The sequence below is a fragment of the Lonchura striata genome, chromosome 1 (genome assembly GCF_050655825.1).
Source record: "Lonchura striata isolate lonStrDom1 chromosome 1, ASM5065582v1, whole genome shotgun sequence".
NCBI lineage: Eukaryota > Metazoa > Chordata > Aves > Passeriformes > Estrildidae > Lonchura > Lonchura striata.
In genome coordinates this window covers 19,437,204-19,456,250 of record NC_140703.1, presented here as the reverse complement: position 1 = coordinate 19,456,250, position 19,047 = coordinate 19,437,204, and the positions used below count along the sequence as shown (strand labels likewise).

The following is a 19,047-nucleotide window of genomic DNA, read 5'->3' as shown; positions in this document are numbered from 1 at the left end:
TCAGCAGGTTGTGGCCAGCTTTGCTTCCTGTCTTTAGGGACAAGGAACACTGTAGAAAAACAAGGAAAACCCTTAAGGTTAAGAGCCAGAGGTAGCATGGAGAATCTGCTGGAGCTTCAGGTGTTCTTATTCTGTTTGTGGTGCTGGCTAATCCCAATCACGTGGGTCCAACACCTTCAAATCGGGTCTGGCAGGCAGAAGAATTATCTGGGGAAAGGGAAAAGGGGAAAGGGAAAAGGAGGCAGCAGATGCTGTTCCTGCCCCACTGTACCCATGGATGCCAGCTCCTCTGCTCCATGACAAGTGTTTCTCTGTGTCCCTGCAGGAACTTTGTTGACCACCCCCCAACACACCGCCATCGGAGCACATCCAGTGTCTGTGCCAACGTACAGGGCTCAAGGAACCCCCACCTACAGCTATGTACCTCCACACTGGTAAACCACTGGCCAATCCATGTGAGTGCTGCCTCTCACTCTGAGTGAGCCTCCAAACCCCATCCAGCCTGACCTTGGGCGCTTCCAGGGATGGGACTTCTCTGGGCACCCTGTGCCAAGGCCTCCCTGCCCTCATAGGGAGGAATTCCTTCCCAATATCCCGTCTAACCCTGCCCTCTGGCAGTTTGAAACCATTATTACTGCATTCCACAAAGATTCCCTCCCCATCTTTATGTCACTGAAATATTTTTTTTTCCCCTGCTGGGAGACCACATTGTTCATTAGCACCGGGGTTGCCTGCAACTGCCTGTGTGTTCCTGTCATGCTCGGATCCCAGAAATCCCAGCTGCTTGTTCCCTTGGCAGCCCTTGGCCCATCATGCCCAATGATGGCCAGGCAGCTGATGGGAACATCGAATCCAGCCCCGGGGTTATCTAAAATCTCTCTGCCACACCAATTACACCGGGCTAATCCTGCCCCTCCCAAATTGGTGTGCAATTAGCAGGGAGCAGCCCATCTGCATATTTGTAATCCTCTGGTTGGATACCACCAGCAAGCTGCTGCTTTCCCAGCTCCCTTGCCTGACAAATTGCCCACAGGGATGGTTAAATTCCATATGGATCAGCTCCACGTGGTGCAGGGGTGCAGAGAGGAGGAGAGCATCCTTCTAACTGCCTGTTTTTAATGTATTTGCTCTCTTCCAGATCCAGAGTCAAACATTGTATGCAACTACACAAGTCTTACATCGGTGCTGTGGCCGCTGGGCTGCAGCGCCTCGTCTGTTTGCAAGAACAAAAGAAAAAAAAAAAAAAGTGCAAGGGTCACTTTATGCATTCTTTAGTGGTTTTTGTAAAAGCTGCTTTTTCTAATCTTCTGCCTCTTTTTTTCTCCCCTTCCTCCCCCTCCCACAAGAATTGTGTAACACACATACTGACACTGAGCAATAGTCAAGTTCTCTCTTCAGTCCTATCATTTGAAAGCTCAGAATCTTCACTTTTCCAGCATTGCCCAGCTGAGTGGTGCAAAGATCCCCCCCACTTCTTGTTCGTTTGGGTTCTTTTTGTTATTTTTCTGTTGTTGTTGTTGTTGACAAGAGCCTAGATTTTTTTTGGCTAGTAAGAGTGGTTGATGTTCAGGGTACTATGTGAAAAGCACAGCACTGGTAGGCAGGCTTATTCCAATTTGGTTTGGGTATTTTTAGTTGAAGAATATCAATTATTCAATCTTTCATAACATATTACAAGAAAATTGGTGTCTTCCAGATAGCTGTCGTGATAGATTATAAATGCATTATCTGCAGTGGAATTCTGAACTCATCCCTTCTTTTTGTAGGAGTAAGAGAATATAAATATAATTAGCAACGTAACACACTTGTCTTAGGAAGCACGAGGACTGGTCACCAGCGGGTCTTTGGTCTGCTTTTTCCAACTGGGCAAATGGATTGTGGGTGATGGGAAGGGAGCAGCGGGAAGACTGTGTGCCCTGGGAGCATGTTGAATCCCTTGGGAAAACAGGATGCTCCCCCTCAGCCACGTCCTGGGGCAGTGTGAGGGAGAAGGCGGCTCCTTCCTTGCATGGCTGCTGTTTGCAGGCAGAGATGTGCTGGGCACCTGCTGAGGGAAGCAAGATGTCCAAAAGTTGGGCTGGAGAACTTCTCCAGGTTTAGGGTTTAGTCTGAGGAGTTCCTCCAGGTTCATGGTTTGGTCTGAAGAGCTTCTCCAGGGTATGGTGGTGTGGGAAAAGAGGGTGTCAGGTTGATGGAGATGAGTTTTCAAGGCAGGGCAAGGGAAGATGGGTGCTTGAGCTTGCACCCATGGTGTTGGCAGGGCTGAGACCAGACTTCACGCCCTCCTCGGCTGTTGAGGTATCCCCCTCCCATTCTTTGGGTTACAGCTCCAAGACTTCCAGGAGGAATGTTTATCCAAGCACAAATACCAGCACCATGGAGAAAGGCCAGGAGGGGGATGATGTCTGGCTGCTCTGCTTGGAGAAGTGGGAGAGAAGGAAGCAATAGCAATAAACACGTCGCCTCCTTCACGGGAAGGCACCTGAGAAGAGGTGACAGAAGGGAAGGTGATCCACAGTTGACATGGAGCAGGATGGGGGACACCGGACACACAAAGGCTGTGGGCATCAGGGTCATTTTGGGGGGGTTTAGCTTACTCGGGGACATGGGGACAGGAAGCTGGTGACACCCCCCTTGGTGTGTCCAAGCAGAGCAATAAGTTGTCTTGAGGACAGCAGAGGCAGTTTGGATTTGCAGACAATGCTTGTGGCCAGTTCGTTTTATATCCTCGTCACTAAACCCAGGATAGAAACAAGGTTTTTGGGATTGTATTGGTTTTTTTAAAGACAAAAGTGTGATTGGGTTTTGATTTTTGTCTCAAGTGTGCCAAAAGTGTGCCATGCTCTCGGTAGAGTCTCCCAGCTTGGCTTCTGCTCCTGGAGCTCCTTCCCTTGAGCATGGGCCAGGTTGGGGAGTAACAATCCTAGGGATCCCAGGAGGACTTTCCCTCCCACTGGTTGGTCCCAGGAGGTTTGTCAGGTTGGGTGTTGGTGTTAGCACTTCTGTTTGGGGGGTCATTTGGTTGATTCTGCTGGTCTTGTTTCTGAGGACAATCTAGAGCAAAGCTAGATTGTCCTCCTCAGCCTCCTCAGCCTCAGGAGGAACAAAGTGGGGGAAGACTGTGCTGGGGGTGGGGGGGGACACCAGTGCTGTGGGGTGGGGAAGGGGCACCCTTGGGCTGCACTTTGGGTTCATATTGCGGGAAAAGAGAAGGAAAAAAGGAAAAAGAGCCAATAATCAGTGGGTTCTCCCATTTGGCTCAGCAAGGCCAAGGATTAGTAAAGAGCAACAGAACCTTGGGAAGTAACACCAACACATCATCCTTCCACTGTTTGTAGCACACTTTAGTTAAACCTGGGCCAAAAAATCCCCAGATCCTAAGAACTGAAGAGTTCTGAGATCCCCTTTTTTCCCCTCTCATGTTGACTTCGTGTTATGTACCAGGAGCTGTCAGCATTGAGTCAGGTCTCCCAACTTAATGGGGCTCTGGTTTGTGGGGTCCAGCGAGCTTTGGGATCCCAGCCTGGGCTCTGCAAACCACCTTTCCCAGCAGACACCATCCCGCCACTCTCCCAGACACCCTGCACCACTTTAGAAACTACTCCTAAAATTTTGGCCCACATGTGGAAAAGAGATGTTGGGCTTTGTCCTGGAAGGAAAAGAAACATTAAAGGTGAGGGAGAAAGCCCCAGGAGCTGATTGTGGTGGAACACCCAGTGTTCCCACTGATGAGACCTGACATGGGGCAGCTGGGTTTTAATTCCTTTGCTTGGATCAATAGCAGATCCAGTGCTCCTCATCCCATTATTCCCAGGCAGAAATACTCATTTACCGAGGTGTGGAGAAGGGAAATATTTGCCACCCATTGGACCAGAGGCTTTAGTGAGGACATTGGGTAACCAGCCTTGAGCCACTGGGTGGAACCAGGGCCACTACATGGTGCCAGCCTTGGGTAGTTCCTTCCCAAGGTGGGGCTGCGGTGGTGGGGAGATGTTCACTGCCCTTCCTTTGATCCCAAATCTTTCCTTTGGTCAAGTCATAGCTTAACTGAGAGTCTTGGGAAGGTCACAGTGGGGGACGCTGATGGGGGCCACCAGCTTCTCAAATATTTAGTTCAGCAAAGCTTTGCAGATGTTGGGTAAGGAAAAGGGTTTTCCACAGTGAAGGATCACACAGGGCATCAGGAGGGGTTAAACCATCCTTAGCAGCTGCTGAATTGTCTGAGATTAAAATTCCAGCTAAAGAGGAAGGAAAAATAACTCTGAACCATCCCAGATCTTACCTTTACTTCAAAACACAAGCTGCGATGCAAGATTTGGGGGGAAAATAGGATTTTAGTGGTGGTGGTGACTCCCAAACCCCAGGAGCCCCCTGAAGCCTGAGGCCATCAATGCCTCCAAGTGGCTGAACCCTCCAGGCAAGGATTTGTCACTGTATGTTATGAATAATAAATCAAGCAGTTCAGCATTGTTGCAGTTTTGGGATGTAATTCCCAGGAAATGTTATTTAAGGGGTTTGTTGTAATGAGGGATGTCCAGAGCATCAGATTTTCCTCCAGCCACCAGCATCCCACTGAATCTGGTCCTTCCCAGAGAGACCCCCCTCATTCTTTGCCATCCCCTCTGGGAAGGTGGGGATGATGTGGTTCCCAGATAGAGGGCATGAAATGGGATCCTGATTTTTTTAGCCGGGTGGAAAACAACATTTGAGGCTTTATTTTTGGTAAAATCCAACCAGCAAACAATAGCAATAAGAGCTGCTGGATACTCATAAATCCAGGTGTTTTTGGTTTGAGTTTTTTTTTTAATTGCCAATATTTTCAGGCCCTCCAAATGTAGTGACCCTCTGCCCATCTTCCCTTCACTTTGCTCCTGAGCCAGGATCAGCCTCCAAATATTTTCTCTGCTGTGTGTTAGCATTTCCCTTGGGAAAAAAAAGGGAAAATAAAGCCTGTGATGGAGCTTGAGAGGGAGGAAATCTTGGAAAAGGTGGCATGTTGCACCATGGCACTTGGAGATTCTCTGGCAATCTAGGTGAAAGAACTTGTGGGAATGTTTGCAGGGCAGGAATAGCAAAATACTGTGGTTTAACAGGAGCGATTCCCATTTGGAAACGCTCGATTGTGTGGCTTGTAGGGAATAATCTTGATGCAACATGGCCACTTGCAGCCTCCCTGTATCCTCCTGCAAGAGATGGAGCTGGGAGATGGAATTTTCCAGGGGGAAAGGGGTTCAGGATCAGGGGAGGGATTTGTAGGGAAGCATGGGAAGGTCCAGGATCACACCTAAACCCTTCCCTTCCCACAACACGGCCTCAACCCACACCAGGCTCCCACCCCTCTCTTTCTATGTAATTAATTTTAAATTGATTTTGACCACCAGACCAGCTTGGTTTTAAGTATTATTGGACCTCTTAAATAAAAATAAATACCAAAATAAATTCCCTGAAAGAACAACAACAAAAAAAATTTAAACCCAAGAGTAACCACGTCTTCCAAGTCTACATCTCACAGGTGTGTAGGGAGCATGGCCTTGGACTGATGCCCTGGAGAGCCCCACAGCTTCATTTTGTCCATCTGAAGTGTAAATTTGGGATAGTTTTCCCATTTGTTTTCTGTTCTGGTTTTGGTTCTGAAGATCAAGTCGTGATCTCCCTGACAGATTTCAGCCAAGAGTTTGTAACTGTACGATATTTACTGTAAGATGTAGAACATTCGATAACTATTAAAATGTTTCCCAAAAAATTAAATAAATAAATAAAAGAGCCCGAGAGGGTTTGGTGGTTGGTTTTTTGGCACGGTGATGTCGTGGAGAGGTGAATGGGACCAGCCATGAACCCTTTTTTGGGTTGATGGTTGAGGCTGATGGTCTCCAACCCAACCTTGGGTGGGTTATCGCAGTGATCCCAACATGGCCAAGCCAGTGTGATACCATTGAAGCAATTCCTACGGAAAGTGAAATGTGTCATCTGCATGGTGAGCATCACCACTGTGTGGTCCTGAACTGAGACTTTGGAGACCAGAGGGTGGATGGATGCAGGAGACCAGCTTTGCTCAGAGCAATCCATGCCCCAGCTGGGCTGTTGGGAAGGGGGGAGTCACTCCGTGATCCAGTCATTCATTCTCCTGCAATGCTAAGCGCTGGCACCAGGTGATGGAGGGAAATCAGGAATTCATGATGGTCCTGGAGAGTTCAACAGAAGACCCAGAAGGTGACCATGAAATGGTATCCAGTGTCCTCTGTGCTTCCAGTGGAACTGTGTTGTGGCATCATGGTTCCCAGAGATTATGATTCCTGTGGCCATCACCACCGGCATCGCAGCTCCCGGACTATCTATGAGGCCACCATGCCATGGCCACCATCAGGCCTCAGAGACAGAATCCTCCTCACCAGCTAAGCGAAACGCTGGGTTTGCTGTGCTGCTCTTGGACACCTTGGTGGCAGGTGCAGAAGCTGAGCTGACACCTCCAGCACTTCGCAGCTCTAAGTGGGACTGGCTTTCACACAATGCCCAGTGTCCTCCACAGGGCCTTTCTGGGTGTCACTGACCCCTGAGGCAGCCCCCAGGCCAGGTGCCTGCTGTGGAGGACAAGGGATGGACCACAGGTGAGCCTGGATTGGCCCCTTTGCATCACCCAGGGTGGCAGGAGGCACTCGGTGTCACCCATCCATGGCTGTCACTACCCAACCCAGACCTCCGTGGCACGGTTTGTTGAGGCTGTTTCCCCTTGTCCTGTCCCTGTTCCTGGGAACAGAGCCACAAGGTCCCCCCTGAAGCCTCCTTTTCTTTGGGCTGAGCCCCTTCCCAGCTCCCTCAGCCTCTCCTGGGGCTCCAGCCCCATCCCAGCTCCATTCCCTTCCCTGGCCATGCTCCAGCCCCTCCATGTCCTTGTGGGGAGGGGCCCAGAGCTGGCTGGTCACAGCAGCAGTGCTGCTGTTGGAGGGGACACGGGGACGTGAGTGAGGGCACGTGAGCCCGTGCAGCTGCCTATGAGTCACGCAGCAGCCCCTGGCCGTGCCACCCAGTGCCCGGCCCTGCCAGCGCCCTGCAGCGAGGGACACCCCTCCCTCCTGCCTCGCTGTCCCCACACCGTGTCCCTATGGCGTTAATGCTCCATTTCCCAGCCTTCACAACCCCTCTGTCTGGGGAGGACCCCAGGGCTCCCCACCACCCTCTCACCTCGTGGGGGCCCTTGGTGCTGCTCCATCATGGGGTCACATCCCGCTGCCGGCGGGGAGGGGACCACGGAGGGGCTCCCCCCCTGCCTCGCTCCTCACCTCAGGGATCCGGGACACCCGAAACCTGTTGGAGAGCAGCACATCAGCCTGTCCCCCCGCTTGCAGAGGGGACACATACCGGGGGGCTGTCCCTGCTTACCTGCCAATAGAGAGGATGGTCACCTCACTGGGATGAGCCCCGGACTTGGGGACTTTGGTGGCACTGAGTGATGGCAGCACCTCGGGCCACTTCTGGCTGCAGCGGGCACATGGGGCCGGTCCCTGCACCGTGTGCAGGTGCTGCTGGTGGTGGCAGGTGGGGGGAAACTGAGGCAGAAGGTGCAGCCTGGGGAGGGGGGAAATGCCGTCAGCATGGGGGTGGTCCCACCATGAGGAGCCCTCAGTACAGCCTTAGGGGACTCTTTACTTATTGAGGGGGGCACAGCTCGGTGGCATCAGCTGCTGCCTCTGGTGCTCCTTCAGCAGCTCCTCCAGCGCCGCTGCATTTTCTGTGTGCAGAAGGACACCAAGGGGCTGGGGGTCACAGGGCTCTGGCCCAGGTCATCCCCCTCCTCCCCCTTCCTGGGGACCCCCCCGACCTTTTTTCTCGGTGATCAGCCGCACCAGAACCCCGATGGTATCCTCGTTAGCATCCTCCAGCTGGTAGATGGAGCTGGCACCTGGAAAGAGAAATCAGCAAGTCAGGGAAAACTTGGTGATGGGGGATGAAGCAACCCAGGATGCCCTGGGACAAGGAGAACCAGAAACTACAGGAATGAGCTGAGCAATGGATGTGGGATCACCGAAGGTGTCATGGCACAACCAGGGCTCACCGGTGCTGCCGATCTGGGGCTCCTTGCTGGTGGTGCAGTGATAACCCTTCTTCTTCAGCAGGTTGCAGACCAGGATTCCCAACAATCCCATGGCACAGAAGACCGGGACGATGGTCAGTACGCCTGCCTGTGCTGCTGCTGCCTCCTCCTCTTCCTCACCCAACAGGGTCACACGTGTCCCGTTGGTTCCCGGTGCCCAGCCCGGCATTTCGGGGCTGCGGGCTCGCCGCCGTCCTGCAGGGAGGCACAGGTCAGCCTCAGGGAGGGGCTTTGTCGGGATTAAACCCCGTTTCCCCAGGAGCCCCGCAGCAGGGCTGGATCCAGGGAAGCAGAAGCCGCTTGTGTCGTGAGCAGAGGTGTCCTCAGCTGTCACATCCCACCAGGACATCCCAAGGGCCACACACCCCGTGACGTCCCCGGGCCGAGGGCCGGCACAAGCTCCTGCATCTCCCCCGGCCCTGGGGTGACACCTCCGGCTCCAGCACCCACCTGGGCACCCCGGGGTGCCGCGGGGAGCAGCGGCGCAGGGCAGGCACCGGCCCCGGGGCTCCCTGTCCCCTCCGGGGCTGTGAAACCTGCGGGGCGGGGGGGGAGGGTCAGGACACGGCCCCCGAGGCAGGGCAGGGCTGGGGCTCGGCGTCCCCGGCTGGGCTCACCCCGGCAGGCAGGCTCCGCAGCGGCTGTCGCTCGCCGCCGTCCCCGCGGCCAGCAGGACCCTGTTCCCGGCCCGGCACTGCGTGTGAGCGGCGCAGGACGCGGCCCCCAGCGAGAAGGTGCCGGGGGGACACGCCCGGCACGTCCCCGCTGCATCCTGCCGTGGGGACAGGGGGGTGAGCCGTGCGCGGCTCCCGCAGCCTCCCCGGGCCCGGCTCGCCCCGCTGGGCTCGGCTTACCCCGGCGGGCTCCTCTCCGGGCGGGCACCCCGCTGCGCCCTGCTCCGGGCCGCTGCAGCTCCCGGCGCCCTGGGCGGGTCCGCTCAGCACCTGCGGCAGGATCGGAGCGCTCAGGGCCGCCGGCTGCGGCTCCGCCGCTGCCCTGCCGGCAGCGCTGGGGCTCCGGTGGCACATGCCACCCTCTCGCTTGTCCCCGGCCAGGAGACGGCCTTCTCCCGCGGGGTGAGGGATGTGAACTCGCTGGATGCACCGTGACGGATGCAAACCCATCCCTATGGCCTGTAGTGTTGAAGCATAGGAGAGGCAGAGGGATGGGATGAGATGGGACAGACGAGGCCATACTCACCCCCAGAATGGTGACAAGCCACCAGTGCATCCCACTCCTCTTCATCACCCGGGGAGACCTGCCCAAGGGGAAACACCAGGGTTATCATCCAGGGAAAGTCCCACTGGAGAAGTAATTTGGGGACACTTTTTCTCCCTTCCGGGGTGCTCCAAGGTATCTGCCCAAATATCCCTACAGCAGCAGTCCTGAATCATCCCCCAGAAAGTTATTTTACGGAATGCCCAGCATCACCCCTTCCCTTGGAGATCCCAGCTCCATCCCAAACTGGAAAGGGACCAACCTCAGCAGTGGAGTCACACCATTCATGCAAGGAGCAGATGATGCCAAACAAAGTAAAAGAAAGGTTTTTCCTGCTCCGGAGGAAATCCTTTTGCATCTGTCACAAGGAAATGAAGTCATTAAAAAAAAAAATTAAAATATTTAAATAAAAACTCAAACAAAACAAGAGGTGTTTCCCAGAGTCTTACCCCCCACCCCGGGCTCAGCAATTGGTTGTTAAAATTAAAATCTATGCTGACAGCACAGGGGAAGGAAGGAGAAAATAAATAATAACCCAAACCCGGATCCAGCCTCCACATGGAAATCCTGCCGCCTGCATGGAAATCCTGCCGCCCGCATGGAAATTCCCCCTCGGTCGTCACGGTCCTGTGAGAGCCCTGGCAAAGCTTCATTACAGCCTGTGCCTGACGAGTTTCTCCTAAATAGTGGCCAGCACCACGCTGAGATGCAGCTAATTACACGTGAGGGGGGTCCCAGGGGTGAGCGGGGCTGAGCTGGGTGTTTATAGGATGTGGGTTGGGACAGCCAAAATGAGCAGAACCCAAAATGGGCAGAATCCAAAATGGGCAGAACCCAAAACGAGCATCCTCCAATCCTCCATACTCCAGTTCCCTCCAGTAGCTCCCAGTACAAGAGCACTCCTGCAGGGTGCCAGCATGGAGCCAGCCCAGCTCCTGAATCCCCCTGGGATGTGAGATGTGCCCCTCGAGCACAAAGGGATGGTGGTAGCCTGTGCAAGCTCTCCACCCTATAATCCAATAAAACTCCAGTTTAAACCTAACGTGAAGCATTTTAATTCTCTGGGGCTGTGCAATTCAAGCGCCTTAGGGACACTCTGAGATGTCTGGGGACCGACTCTGCTGGGGAAGAAATGGCCTCAGGAGGGGACAGGAAGGTCCCAACGTGGCTGAGGGACCACAAACATTCCACATCATGATAACTGGATCTAAACACCACCAGGAGCAGGGGTAAAGCTGATTTGAGGCAAAGCTCAATCCAGAGATTAAAGGCATCCCTCAGATGAACAAAATGCGGCCATAGGGATGCAGGAGGTGCAGGGACTGGCAAGTGCCAGCTCCTGCTTGGCACTGGAGCTTTGCCCAGGACTCAGCACCCACTTTTGGGGGCAGCTTGGGGCAATCCCAAGTTGGGATGGGGTATGCAGGCACAAATCCCCAGCTGATGATGCTGGGGAAGCCCGGCTGCCCTGACACACTCCTAAACCGACAGAATTTGCTGCTTCAAGAACCAGAGAAACCCAAAAAATAACCGCACCAGTGCCAGACCTGGCTGCTTTTGGGGACACTCCAAGCCCCGTACCCCCACCTGACTGGTGCATCAATGCCAACGCACCAGAGGAGGCGACTTGGTTTTGGAAACCTCCCCAATTCCCTCCAGATCACATGAGCCGCTTATTCCCAGCCCCCCTAAACAGAATCTGTAACCCAAAACTGCCCGCCGGGATTCCAGCGAGGGCATTCCCTCCCCGTGGGGGAACAGGGTTTCACCGCTGGCTCCTGCAGACAAACGGAGGGAAAAAGGAGCAACTGTTCGGGAAAACTTTAGGGAACAGCTGCCGGAGACAGCCTTGGACAAGGAGGGGATTGTCCGGCAGATGGAGCGAAACTCGGCATTATCGCACTGCTGGGGCCCACGGGAGCAGTGGGAACGAGTGAGCCGCCGCAAAATTCCAGCGTTCAAGTCCGAGCATCCCCGGGGAAGCGCTGGGGCGGCGCACAGCCCCGGCAGCGGCACGTCCCGGGGTGCAGCCCCGCGCCGCAGCATCCCGCAGCATCCCCGGCCCTCTGGCTCCGAGCCCTGGGATTTTCCAGCTCCGGCAAAAAATAAAAAAAGGGAGGAGAAAAAAAGAAAAAAAAAAGACCCGACGCGGCTCCTACCTCTTTTCCCAGGCAGCTGCTGGTGAGTATTCCTTAACCTACTTTTTCCTCATTTCCACCCTTTATTTTAACCTACTTCGACGCTGCAGCAGCCGCAGGGGCTCTCCCCAGCGCACCCCACTCCCGGCGGAGCCCCCCCGACACCCCCTTGAGGGATAAAGCCGAGACAAAAACACCGCCCATCTTCTTCAGCGCAAAGCGGGGGTCGAGCACCCCAAAAAGCACCAGAGCCCCCCTCCCCGCGCCACCCGCAGCTGCAGTAACCCCAGCCGCAGACCCCCGCATGGGGAAGCGGCCCTTTAAAGGGGGATGGCCCGAGCCCCTCCGGGCAGAGGGGTGTCCCCGTGCCGGGAGTGTCCCCTACCTGTCCCCGCCGCGGAGCCCCCAGGCTCCCCCAGGGCCGCCCCGTCGCTCCCGCCTCCTCCTTATCAATGAACCCGCGGGCGCGCGCCAGCAAACCCCGCCCCCCGTGACGTCACGCTGCGAGACCACGCCCCCCGGCTGCCTGCGGCAGCGCCACCTCCCGGCCGCGGCGGGGACTGCGGGAATTACAAATCCCGGCCGGGGGAGGGATTTGGGATGGGCTTTATCCCGCTCGGAGGGAAAACGGGCACAACCAGAGCAGGGTGGGTTGGACCTGCCCAGCAAGAATTTAAATTTAAAAAGAAAAAGGATTGTTTTTCTTTTTTCTTCCCCATGTGGGCCCGCTTTCCTACCTGTCCTACAGCACACCATGCCTTGTCCTGTTCCCTAGGGGACAGTTTTCTCACAGGGGAAACACGCGGTTGCCGTCAGGCCTGGTGTTCCTTCTATTCCCCTCGGTTTTCCCCAGGACGACCTGGTGTCCCCTGTTCCGCTGTTTGTCCACCCGGGGTGCGCCACGTCCCGATGCTCTGTGGCACAAGGGATGGATATCCTGATATCCCTCTCAGGGTTATCCAGGACAGAATGACTGCGCCACAGTGGTGGAGACCGTTTCTTCCTCTCACTGGAGTCTTAATCACCAGTGGCACCAGTGGGTGACATTCCCAGTGGTACCAGTGGGTGGTGGGAGCCATGGCCGTCCTCACCCTGTCCCTGCCACCCCATCCCGAGGGGAAGGACGAGACCATGCTGGGATCATTCTGGCACGGGTGACCTTTAATAACAAAGAGCCCCCAAGTGACCGAAATCCCCCCCGCCTCCTTTCCCAAAATAACCTCATCATCCCAATTATAGCACACACCCACTCACTCCGCTGATGGACAGATGGATGGCTCCATGTGGGATGGCAGCATTCCTGTCACTCACCCAGCCGTGTGGGACTGGGGACACCCTGATTCATCCCTATCACCACGGTTGTCACGTCTCCCATGGGGACAACAGGGTGTCCCAATCTGGGAGCACTGATCCTGGATCCTGGGGTGAAAGCAGGAAAATGGGGGAGAAAAAGGGCAGATGGGGGAGGGCTGGTCCAGCACAGTCGCATTTTTAGGGTCCCTCACACTGTCACCCCATTGTAAGGGTGGGGGGACAGCCCTGGTGGCGGGCGGGGAATGCGATGATTGTTCTAATCCAGAGATGCTTCTAACGTCAGCAGCGCCTTCACCCCACTTCCCAGGCTGCAAAATCCCACTGGGAATCACAGAGAAGGAAGGGGAGGGACCCAAATTTCCTTCCCTCCTCCCCTCCATCATCTCCCCCCCTCCACCAGCGTGGTCCAGCTCCGCCCCAGCGGGGTCAGGCTGTCCCTCGGGGCGATGAACCGGGAAGTTTTAACCCCTCAGCTCCGGCGTGGAGGGACTGGTAGAGCGGTGATGATGCCCCGGACCCCTCCCCAAACCCCCAAATAAATAAGGATGTTTATATATATATAATATATATATATATTTAAAACAAACGAACAAACAAACAGAGCTATCTGGGTGCTGGCGATGGAGCGAGCGGGTTAGCGGGAGGCCCGGGCCGGGGGGGACACCGCGGGTGGATTGTCCCTGGGGTGGTCCCGCGGAGTGGCCGGGGGTCCCGGGGGCCGGGGGAGGAGACAGGCCCGCGCCCCCCCCCGCCCCGTGAAGCAGGCACACACAAAACCGGCGAGCAAGGCAGGTTCCTGGCTGTCGGGCATCCTCCGGCCGGTCCCCAGGGATGCTCGGTATCGTCCTCCTCCTCCTCCGCGCCTTCCCAAGCAAACCCCCCGTCCCCTCCCCATCTTCCGGAGGCCCCCGAAGCGCTGCGTGTCCCCCCCCGAGTCCAGCGCGGCGGCCGGGGGGACGGCGGGGGGAGCGGGGCTCATCCCCCCAGCGCCGAGCACACAGAGAGCAGCCGGGCTGGAGATGAGAGGTGCTGGGGCGGGGGGCGGCGGGGAGGGGGCCGGACCCCCTTTCTGCACACAAGGGGGCCAGCACCCCCCGTTTCTGGCCGGTGGCTGGTCACGCTCTCCAGAGGAGGAGGTGGTTGGTGCTGTCGTCCCGGCCCACGGTCTCGCTGCTGCTGGTCAGCCGGAAATCCTCGTAGCCGTCCCCGCCGCTGATCACCAACATCTTGGGCTTGGACAGGGCCAGGGCGGGGGCACGAGGGCGGGACGGGTCTCGTTTCTCGGCCTCGCTCGGCTTCTCGGCCCCTGCCAAGCGCAGACCCCCCCGCAGTGCTGTCACCACAACTCCGCTGGTCCCCACCGGATCCCACCAGCGACACCTCAGCATCAACCCTCCACCGCTTTCCCAGGCACCGCATCCCGGCCCCAAAAACCTCCTCTCATCCCGATAGCCCCTCCCACCCCAGAGTGGCCCCTGTAACCCAAATTAGCTCTTCCCTTCAAAACTGCCAGCTCCCATCCCATTTCCTCCTTCTCCCCATCCCTGCCCCGCCTCGAAGCTGGGTGACACCGTGGGAATTTGGGTCTCTCTGGGAAATCTGCGGTTGCCCATGCTGGTAGAGAGCAGCTGAGTACCCAGTTTCCCCCATCCTCCACTGCCAGTTTTTCACCCTGGATTTTAAGAAGGCAAGAACTCAACGGGGACACCAACGCTTCCTGGTCATCCAGAACAGCATTCCCAGCCCCACAAACCCGGTGCGCTGCCACGACTGCGACATGCCAGCCACCCCACCTACCCGTGTCCCTGAGCAGGGGGAAGAGGACGTCAAAGCCGTCAGGCAGCTCGATGGCCGTGAGGAAGCGCACGTGGCCGGTGTGGCCCTGGGACAGCCCCACTAGCGTGGGAGCTGCCTTGGGTGACACCGCCAGGGTGAGCACCACACCGGCGCTGGTCCCAATCCACAGCAGGTCCTTGCAGGCCAGCAGCGCCGTGATCCGCAGGCAGGCGGCCTTGTGCTGCCGGATGATGGCATCCGAGCCTGCCGGGCATCCCTGCCATCGGTGCCTTGTCCTGCCCCACACAGCGCGGGGAAACCCCCCACCCACAGGGATCCATTCCCAGGGGGATCTGTGGCACACGGGACATGGCGAAGGGAGCTCACAACCCCCCCTCCCCAGCTGGTGGCATCACATTGGGTTGATAGGACAAGAGGGAATGGCTTCCCACTGAGAGAGGATAGAGAAGGAATTCCTGGCTGTAAGGGTGGGGAGGCCCTGGCACAAGGCACCCAGAGAAGCTGTGGCTGCCCCTGGATCCCTGGAAGAGTCCAAGGCCAGGCTGGACAGGGCTTGGAGCACCCTGGGATAGTGGAAGGTGTCCCTGCCATGGCAGGGGATTGGAATTAGATGATCTTTAAGGTCCTTTCCAACAGAAACCATTCAGGAATTACACAATTCTGTGATTATGGGATTACTGCCCTGTTCCAACATTTATCCATTTCCCCAGGGGCTGCCCTATTTCCATATGGGATTACCCAGCTCCCTAACATGAGCACAAGGAACTTGTATCTCCTCCCCCAAACCCAGCATCCTAGATTTCCCAGCACTGGGTGCTTCAGGGCATTTTCCAGGGCTGCTGGCACCCCCGGGAGCCAGCACTGGCACCCATTGGAGACACACCACGGGTGTCCCTTACCGGCGAGCATCTTGTGCACCGGGGGGGTGACGTCTGCCTCCGCCAGCTGCTCGTAGGTGGTGGCATGGTACAGCCGGACCTGGGCGCTGCCCTGCAGCGCGACCCACACGCCGCTGCCCGTGCTCACCATGCAGGTGACGCTGCGCCCGCCGTCCTGCCCCACCTGGAGCGTGTGCTGCGGGGGGACAGATGCCACCAGTGATGCCACCGGTGATGCCACTGGTGCCCGTCACACCTCCCGCCGCGCCCTCTGGCTGCCACCCACCGTACCTCCTGTGCCAGCGTGGTGGTGTTGAGGACCATGACTCGGTTTTGGCAGCCGCACCACAGCTTCCCTGCCACCGCCACCATCTTGGTGATGGGGCTTCCCGGAGAGCCCAGGGACAGGGACTTGGAGTTCTGGGGGTCCCAGAAGCGACCTGAGAGGGTGGGGAGAGTGGGGTGGGTAGTTAAAGCATTCTCAAAAACAAGTCCAACTCCATATGGACAGTGGGGTGTTGTGGCTGAAGACAACTTTCTCCAGGTCACCTCTCAGAGGGGACATTAAACTGATGCCACCATGGGGTTCCAGTGGCCTGCAGGAACCAGGAGAAAAGCGCCCACATCCACCTGCCTCTGAGTGTGGTGTCTCCAGCATCCTTCCAGGGATATCCCTTTCCATGGAAGGAGGGAAGCCACCCTGAGCATCCCTCCGCAGAGGTAGCCCAAGCCACCCTCCAACAGCCACCACTTTGGGGATGCGTTTTTGACATCCCAAATTGAACCTCACCTGCTTCTCGCTGGTACACAACAAGCTCCCCGTTGGCCAATGACACAAAAACCTGGTTATCCAGGTACCTGTGGGCACAAACCACCTTTGACATCCAGCTGCAGAAGGCCAAAATCCCCTGCCCTGCCCCACCCAGAGCTGAAAATCTCCCTTCCTCACTTACAGAATGCACATGACAGCAGCAGCGTGTTGCATCTTCATGCTGTTCTTCCTGTTCCGGATGTTGTCCGAGGACTGGTACACGTGGATGCTGAAGGAGGAGAGCAAAGCTTGAGGCTCCCCCAGGACTGGCGTCCTTCCCGTGCAGGAATTCCCATGCTGGGGAACCTACCAGCCATCCTCGGTGCCCAGCCACATGGAGCTCTGATGGGCTTCGGGGTCAAGGCTGAGGAGGTCCTCGAGGCTGCCGTGGGTGAAGGAGCCGCGGCTGGAGCGGCGCAGGGCCCGCCCGTCCGTGGGGCTCTCGCCGTGCCGGCTCTGCCCGTAGGTGCCAGTGATGGGCATGAAACCAGGCTCCTGCTCTTCCTCTGAGCTCGTCGTCTCCACTGCTGCCTCCTTGCAGCTTGAGATCTCTTCATCTGCAGAGGAGGAAGAGGAGGAGGAAGGAATGGGTCAAACCACGACCATCCAACACTCTCCAAAGGCATGGGGAAGAGACCATGGGTGGCGTCAAGCCCAGGGGATGGCACAGGGATGCTGAGCCCCAAAACCCACGAGGCTTCACCCAAAGTCCCCCCCATCTCAGTACCACACTGCTGGGCCAATGCCTTTAAACATCTCTTTTCCCAGGCTCAAAAGCCTCCACCTGCACATTCCCTCGAGGAATACAAGGCAGAGAGGCCAAAACAACAGAGCTGCCCATAATTTTGGGGCAAAAAAGTGTATTTTTCCTTAAGCAGAGGCTGGGGAGGACTCACTGCCGAAGCTGGAGGAGATGGTGGAGTGGCTGGCTTGGCTATGCAGCGTCCCGGAAGGACTGGGCGAGGACTCATCATCCGTGTCATCGCTGTCAAAGGGCACCAGCTCCCTGTTGCCGCCGTCCACGGGCTCTGAGAGCTCCAGCGACGAGCCCGAGATGGAGATGTGCAGGCATGGCTGCGACCCCGCGTCCTCCGGCGGCGCCGGGCCCAGCTCCGCCGAGGGGCTGCCCAGCGGCTCCGCGCGCTCCCTGCCGCAACCGGGGAGGGAGGGAGGGGAGAGAAGCAGCTCCAGCATCGCCCCGCGCCCGCTGGCGCCGCGGGGCCAGGGCGTGTCCTACCTATAGGCGCGCTTGAGGCCGGGCACGGAGGCAATGCAGAGGATCCTGGCGGAGCAGACGGCGATGCACGCCTCCACCGTGGGCTCCTTGCGGATGCTCAGCAGGCAAACCTGCCCCACGTAGCCGTCGCTGTTGCAAACCCAAACCTCGTGAGAGCTCTCTGGGCTGCCGTGGCTGGGAGAAGCGCAGGAGAACTGCCAGGGAGGAGAAGATTGGGTTATTCAGGAGCGACGCAGGAGCTGTCACCATCTGGTAGCAAGACCACCGGGATGGGGAGGACCTGTGGGATGCCTGAAGCCAGATTTTAAGTACCTGCATCCCGCTCCGTGTCTTCATGATAGGGATGGCTTTGAGGAACTCCGGGTCCAGGCAGTTTTTGCTGGAAGCTGGGAAAATCAGATTGGGGGATCAAGAAGTGATGGAGGAAAGGGGTCTACCAAAGCGGGGTGGCAGGGGGTGGGGAATGACAAGCCCACCACCACGTCCACCTGCCCTCTCCCTGCTGTTACCCAGCTTTTTCTTGGCATCCTCGAAGGCTTGCTCGAAGCCGAGCCGGGCGTCAGGGTTGGGAAACTCGAAGATGAAGGACTCGGTGCCGTCAGCTTTGGTGGTGCTGAGCTCCACCTTGTTGGGGGGGAAGGCCATGCTGAAGGACAGAGATTGTTTCTCTGACAATTCCCGGTGGATGGCGGCCATCAGGTCCTTGATCACGTCATCCAGGCCCTTGGGACAGGGACAACACCAGCTCTCAGGGACAGGCCACCACAAGCCACATGCTTGATAATCCCCCGTCCATCCCCTGGCATCCTTCAGAGGCTGCCCCAACCTCTTTTGTGGCTTTAGAATGCTTATGGCCACCAGCCCTGCCACAGGTTCTCCCCTCCCACTGAGGACATCCTGTGTGTTCCCACTGGGAATGTATCCAACCAGGGGACAGGCAAGGCTGCCATCCCCATACCTGGTGGGGGAAGCTGAGGGTCTCTGACAGCTTGCTGACTTGCCCCAGCGTGTTGAGGTCTTCATCCAGGCGGCTGATGCTTTTCTGGATGCTCTCCCTGTTGGTGGCTTGTGAGGCACCTGTGTGGGGACACACGCACAGCGTTAACCTTTCCCTCCCTGGCACTACCAGCCAGGGGGAGACATTGGTTTTGGGATGAGATGGGACACTTCAGCAGGCAGTGACAGACCTTTGACAATGTCCACATCCTCCAGGGGCAGCTTCCAGAGCAGTTTGTACTTGCTGGCGGTGTCGATCACACTGGCCGCCGTGTACCTGGGAGATTGGGGGGGATGGCCGAGCTGCACCCACAGCCACAGCCCCCTAAAGCCACGCCAGCAGGCAGGGACAGCCAGGGGGTGTCCCCAAGCCTGGTGGTACTCACAGGCTCATGGAGCTGCGGCGGAGTGAGCCCGACTTGCGTTTCAGCGTGGTGCACACCAGCAGGTCCGTGAACAGGAAGAAGGAGCGGTCCTTCTTCCCACCCACTGCCTTCTGTGGAGCAGTGGGAGACACCAGGGGGTTAGTGACCATCCCTCCTCTGTGCCAATGCTGGGAGAGGGCCCTG

At 57.1% G+C, this 19,047-nt stretch overlaps 3 protein-coding genes across 18 annotated transcripts in view; 1 reads left to right on the top strand and 2 right to left on the bottom strand.

The window, feature by feature from the left end:
- The window catches only part of FAM168A (family with sequence similarity 168 member A), a 135,456-nt gene extending 129,687 nt beyond the window's left edge, over positions 1 to 5,769 (top strand). For all 9 annotated transcript variants that reach the window (XM_085590915.1, XM_077781204.2, XM_085590900.1 and 6 more), the window contains 2 exons: positions 326 to 455; positions 1,139 to 5,769. In XM_085590915.1, the coding sequence (XP_085447041.1) occupies positions 326 to 438 (113 nt within the window). In that variant the 3' untranslated portion in view covers positions 439 to 455; positions 1,139 to 5,769. The remainder of the gene's footprint in view (positions 1 to 325; positions 456 to 1,138) is intronic.
- Positions 5,388 to 12,436, bottom strand: RELT (RELT TNF receptor). 8 transcript variants are annotated; one of them, XM_031505784.3, is made up of 12 exons: positions 11,831 to 11,867; positions 9,570 to 9,665; positions 9,290 to 9,347; positions 8,944 to 9,033; positions 8,707 to 8,861; positions 8,540 to 8,625; positions 8,051 to 8,284; positions 7,817 to 7,897; positions 7,645 to 7,726; positions 7,378 to 7,563; positions 7,180 to 7,302; positions 5,388 to 6,578 (listed from the first exon to the last, which is right to left on the bottom strand). In XM_031505784.3, exons 2-11 carry the CDS (start codon positions 9,593 to 9,595, stop codon positions 7,215 to 7,217), a joined length of 1,086 nt encoding a protein of 361 aa, XP_031361644.3. In that variant the 5' UTR covers positions 9,596 to 9,665; positions 11,831 to 11,867; the 3' UTR covers positions 5,388 to 6,578; positions 7,180 to 7,214. The 8 variants fall into 8 exon arrangements, with proteins under 8 accessions (XP_031361644.3, XP_085446899.1, XP_085446925.1 ...); XM_085590773.1 differs by lacking the exon at positions 11,831 to 11,867 and adding an exon at positions 11,467 to 11,792; XM_085590776.1 differs by lacking the exon at positions 5,388 to 6,578 and adding an exon at positions 6,609 to 6,744.
- Positions 12,437 to 12,585: 149 nt separating this feature from the next.
- ARHGEF17 (Rho guanine nucleotide exchange factor 17) overlaps positions 12,586 to 19,047 on the bottom strand; it is a 30,959-nt gene continuing 24,497 nt past the window's right edge. Inside the window, exons 8-21 of the mRNA XM_031505783.3 lie at positions 18,865 to 18,974; positions 18,670 to 18,755; positions 18,441 to 18,559; positions 17,992 to 18,205; positions 17,795 to 17,868; positions 17,483 to 17,676; positions 17,142 to 17,392; positions 16,556 to 16,802; positions 16,388 to 16,474; positions 16,225 to 16,292; positions 15,726 to 15,874; positions 15,456 to 15,630; positions 14,557 to 14,799; positions 12,586 to 14,065 (exon numbers count right to left, since the gene is read on the bottom strand). Coding sequence (XP_031361643.3) covers positions 13,875 to 14,065; positions 14,557 to 14,799; positions 15,456 to 15,630; positions 15,726 to 15,874; positions 16,225 to 16,292; positions 16,388 to 16,474; positions 16,556 to 16,802; positions 17,142 to 17,392; positions 17,483 to 17,676; positions 17,795 to 17,868; positions 17,992 to 18,205; positions 18,441 to 18,559; positions 18,670 to 18,755; positions 18,865 to 18,974 — 2,208 coding nt within the window. The 3' untranslated portion in view covers positions 12,586 to 13,874. The remainder of the gene's footprint in view (positions 14,066 to 14,556; positions 14,800 to 15,455; positions 15,631 to 15,725; positions 15,875 to 16,224; positions 16,293 to 16,387; positions 16,475 to 16,555; positions 16,803 to 17,141; positions 17,393 to 17,482; positions 17,677 to 17,794; positions 17,869 to 17,991; positions 18,206 to 18,440; positions 18,560 to 18,669; positions 18,756 to 18,864; positions 18,975 to 19,047) is intronic.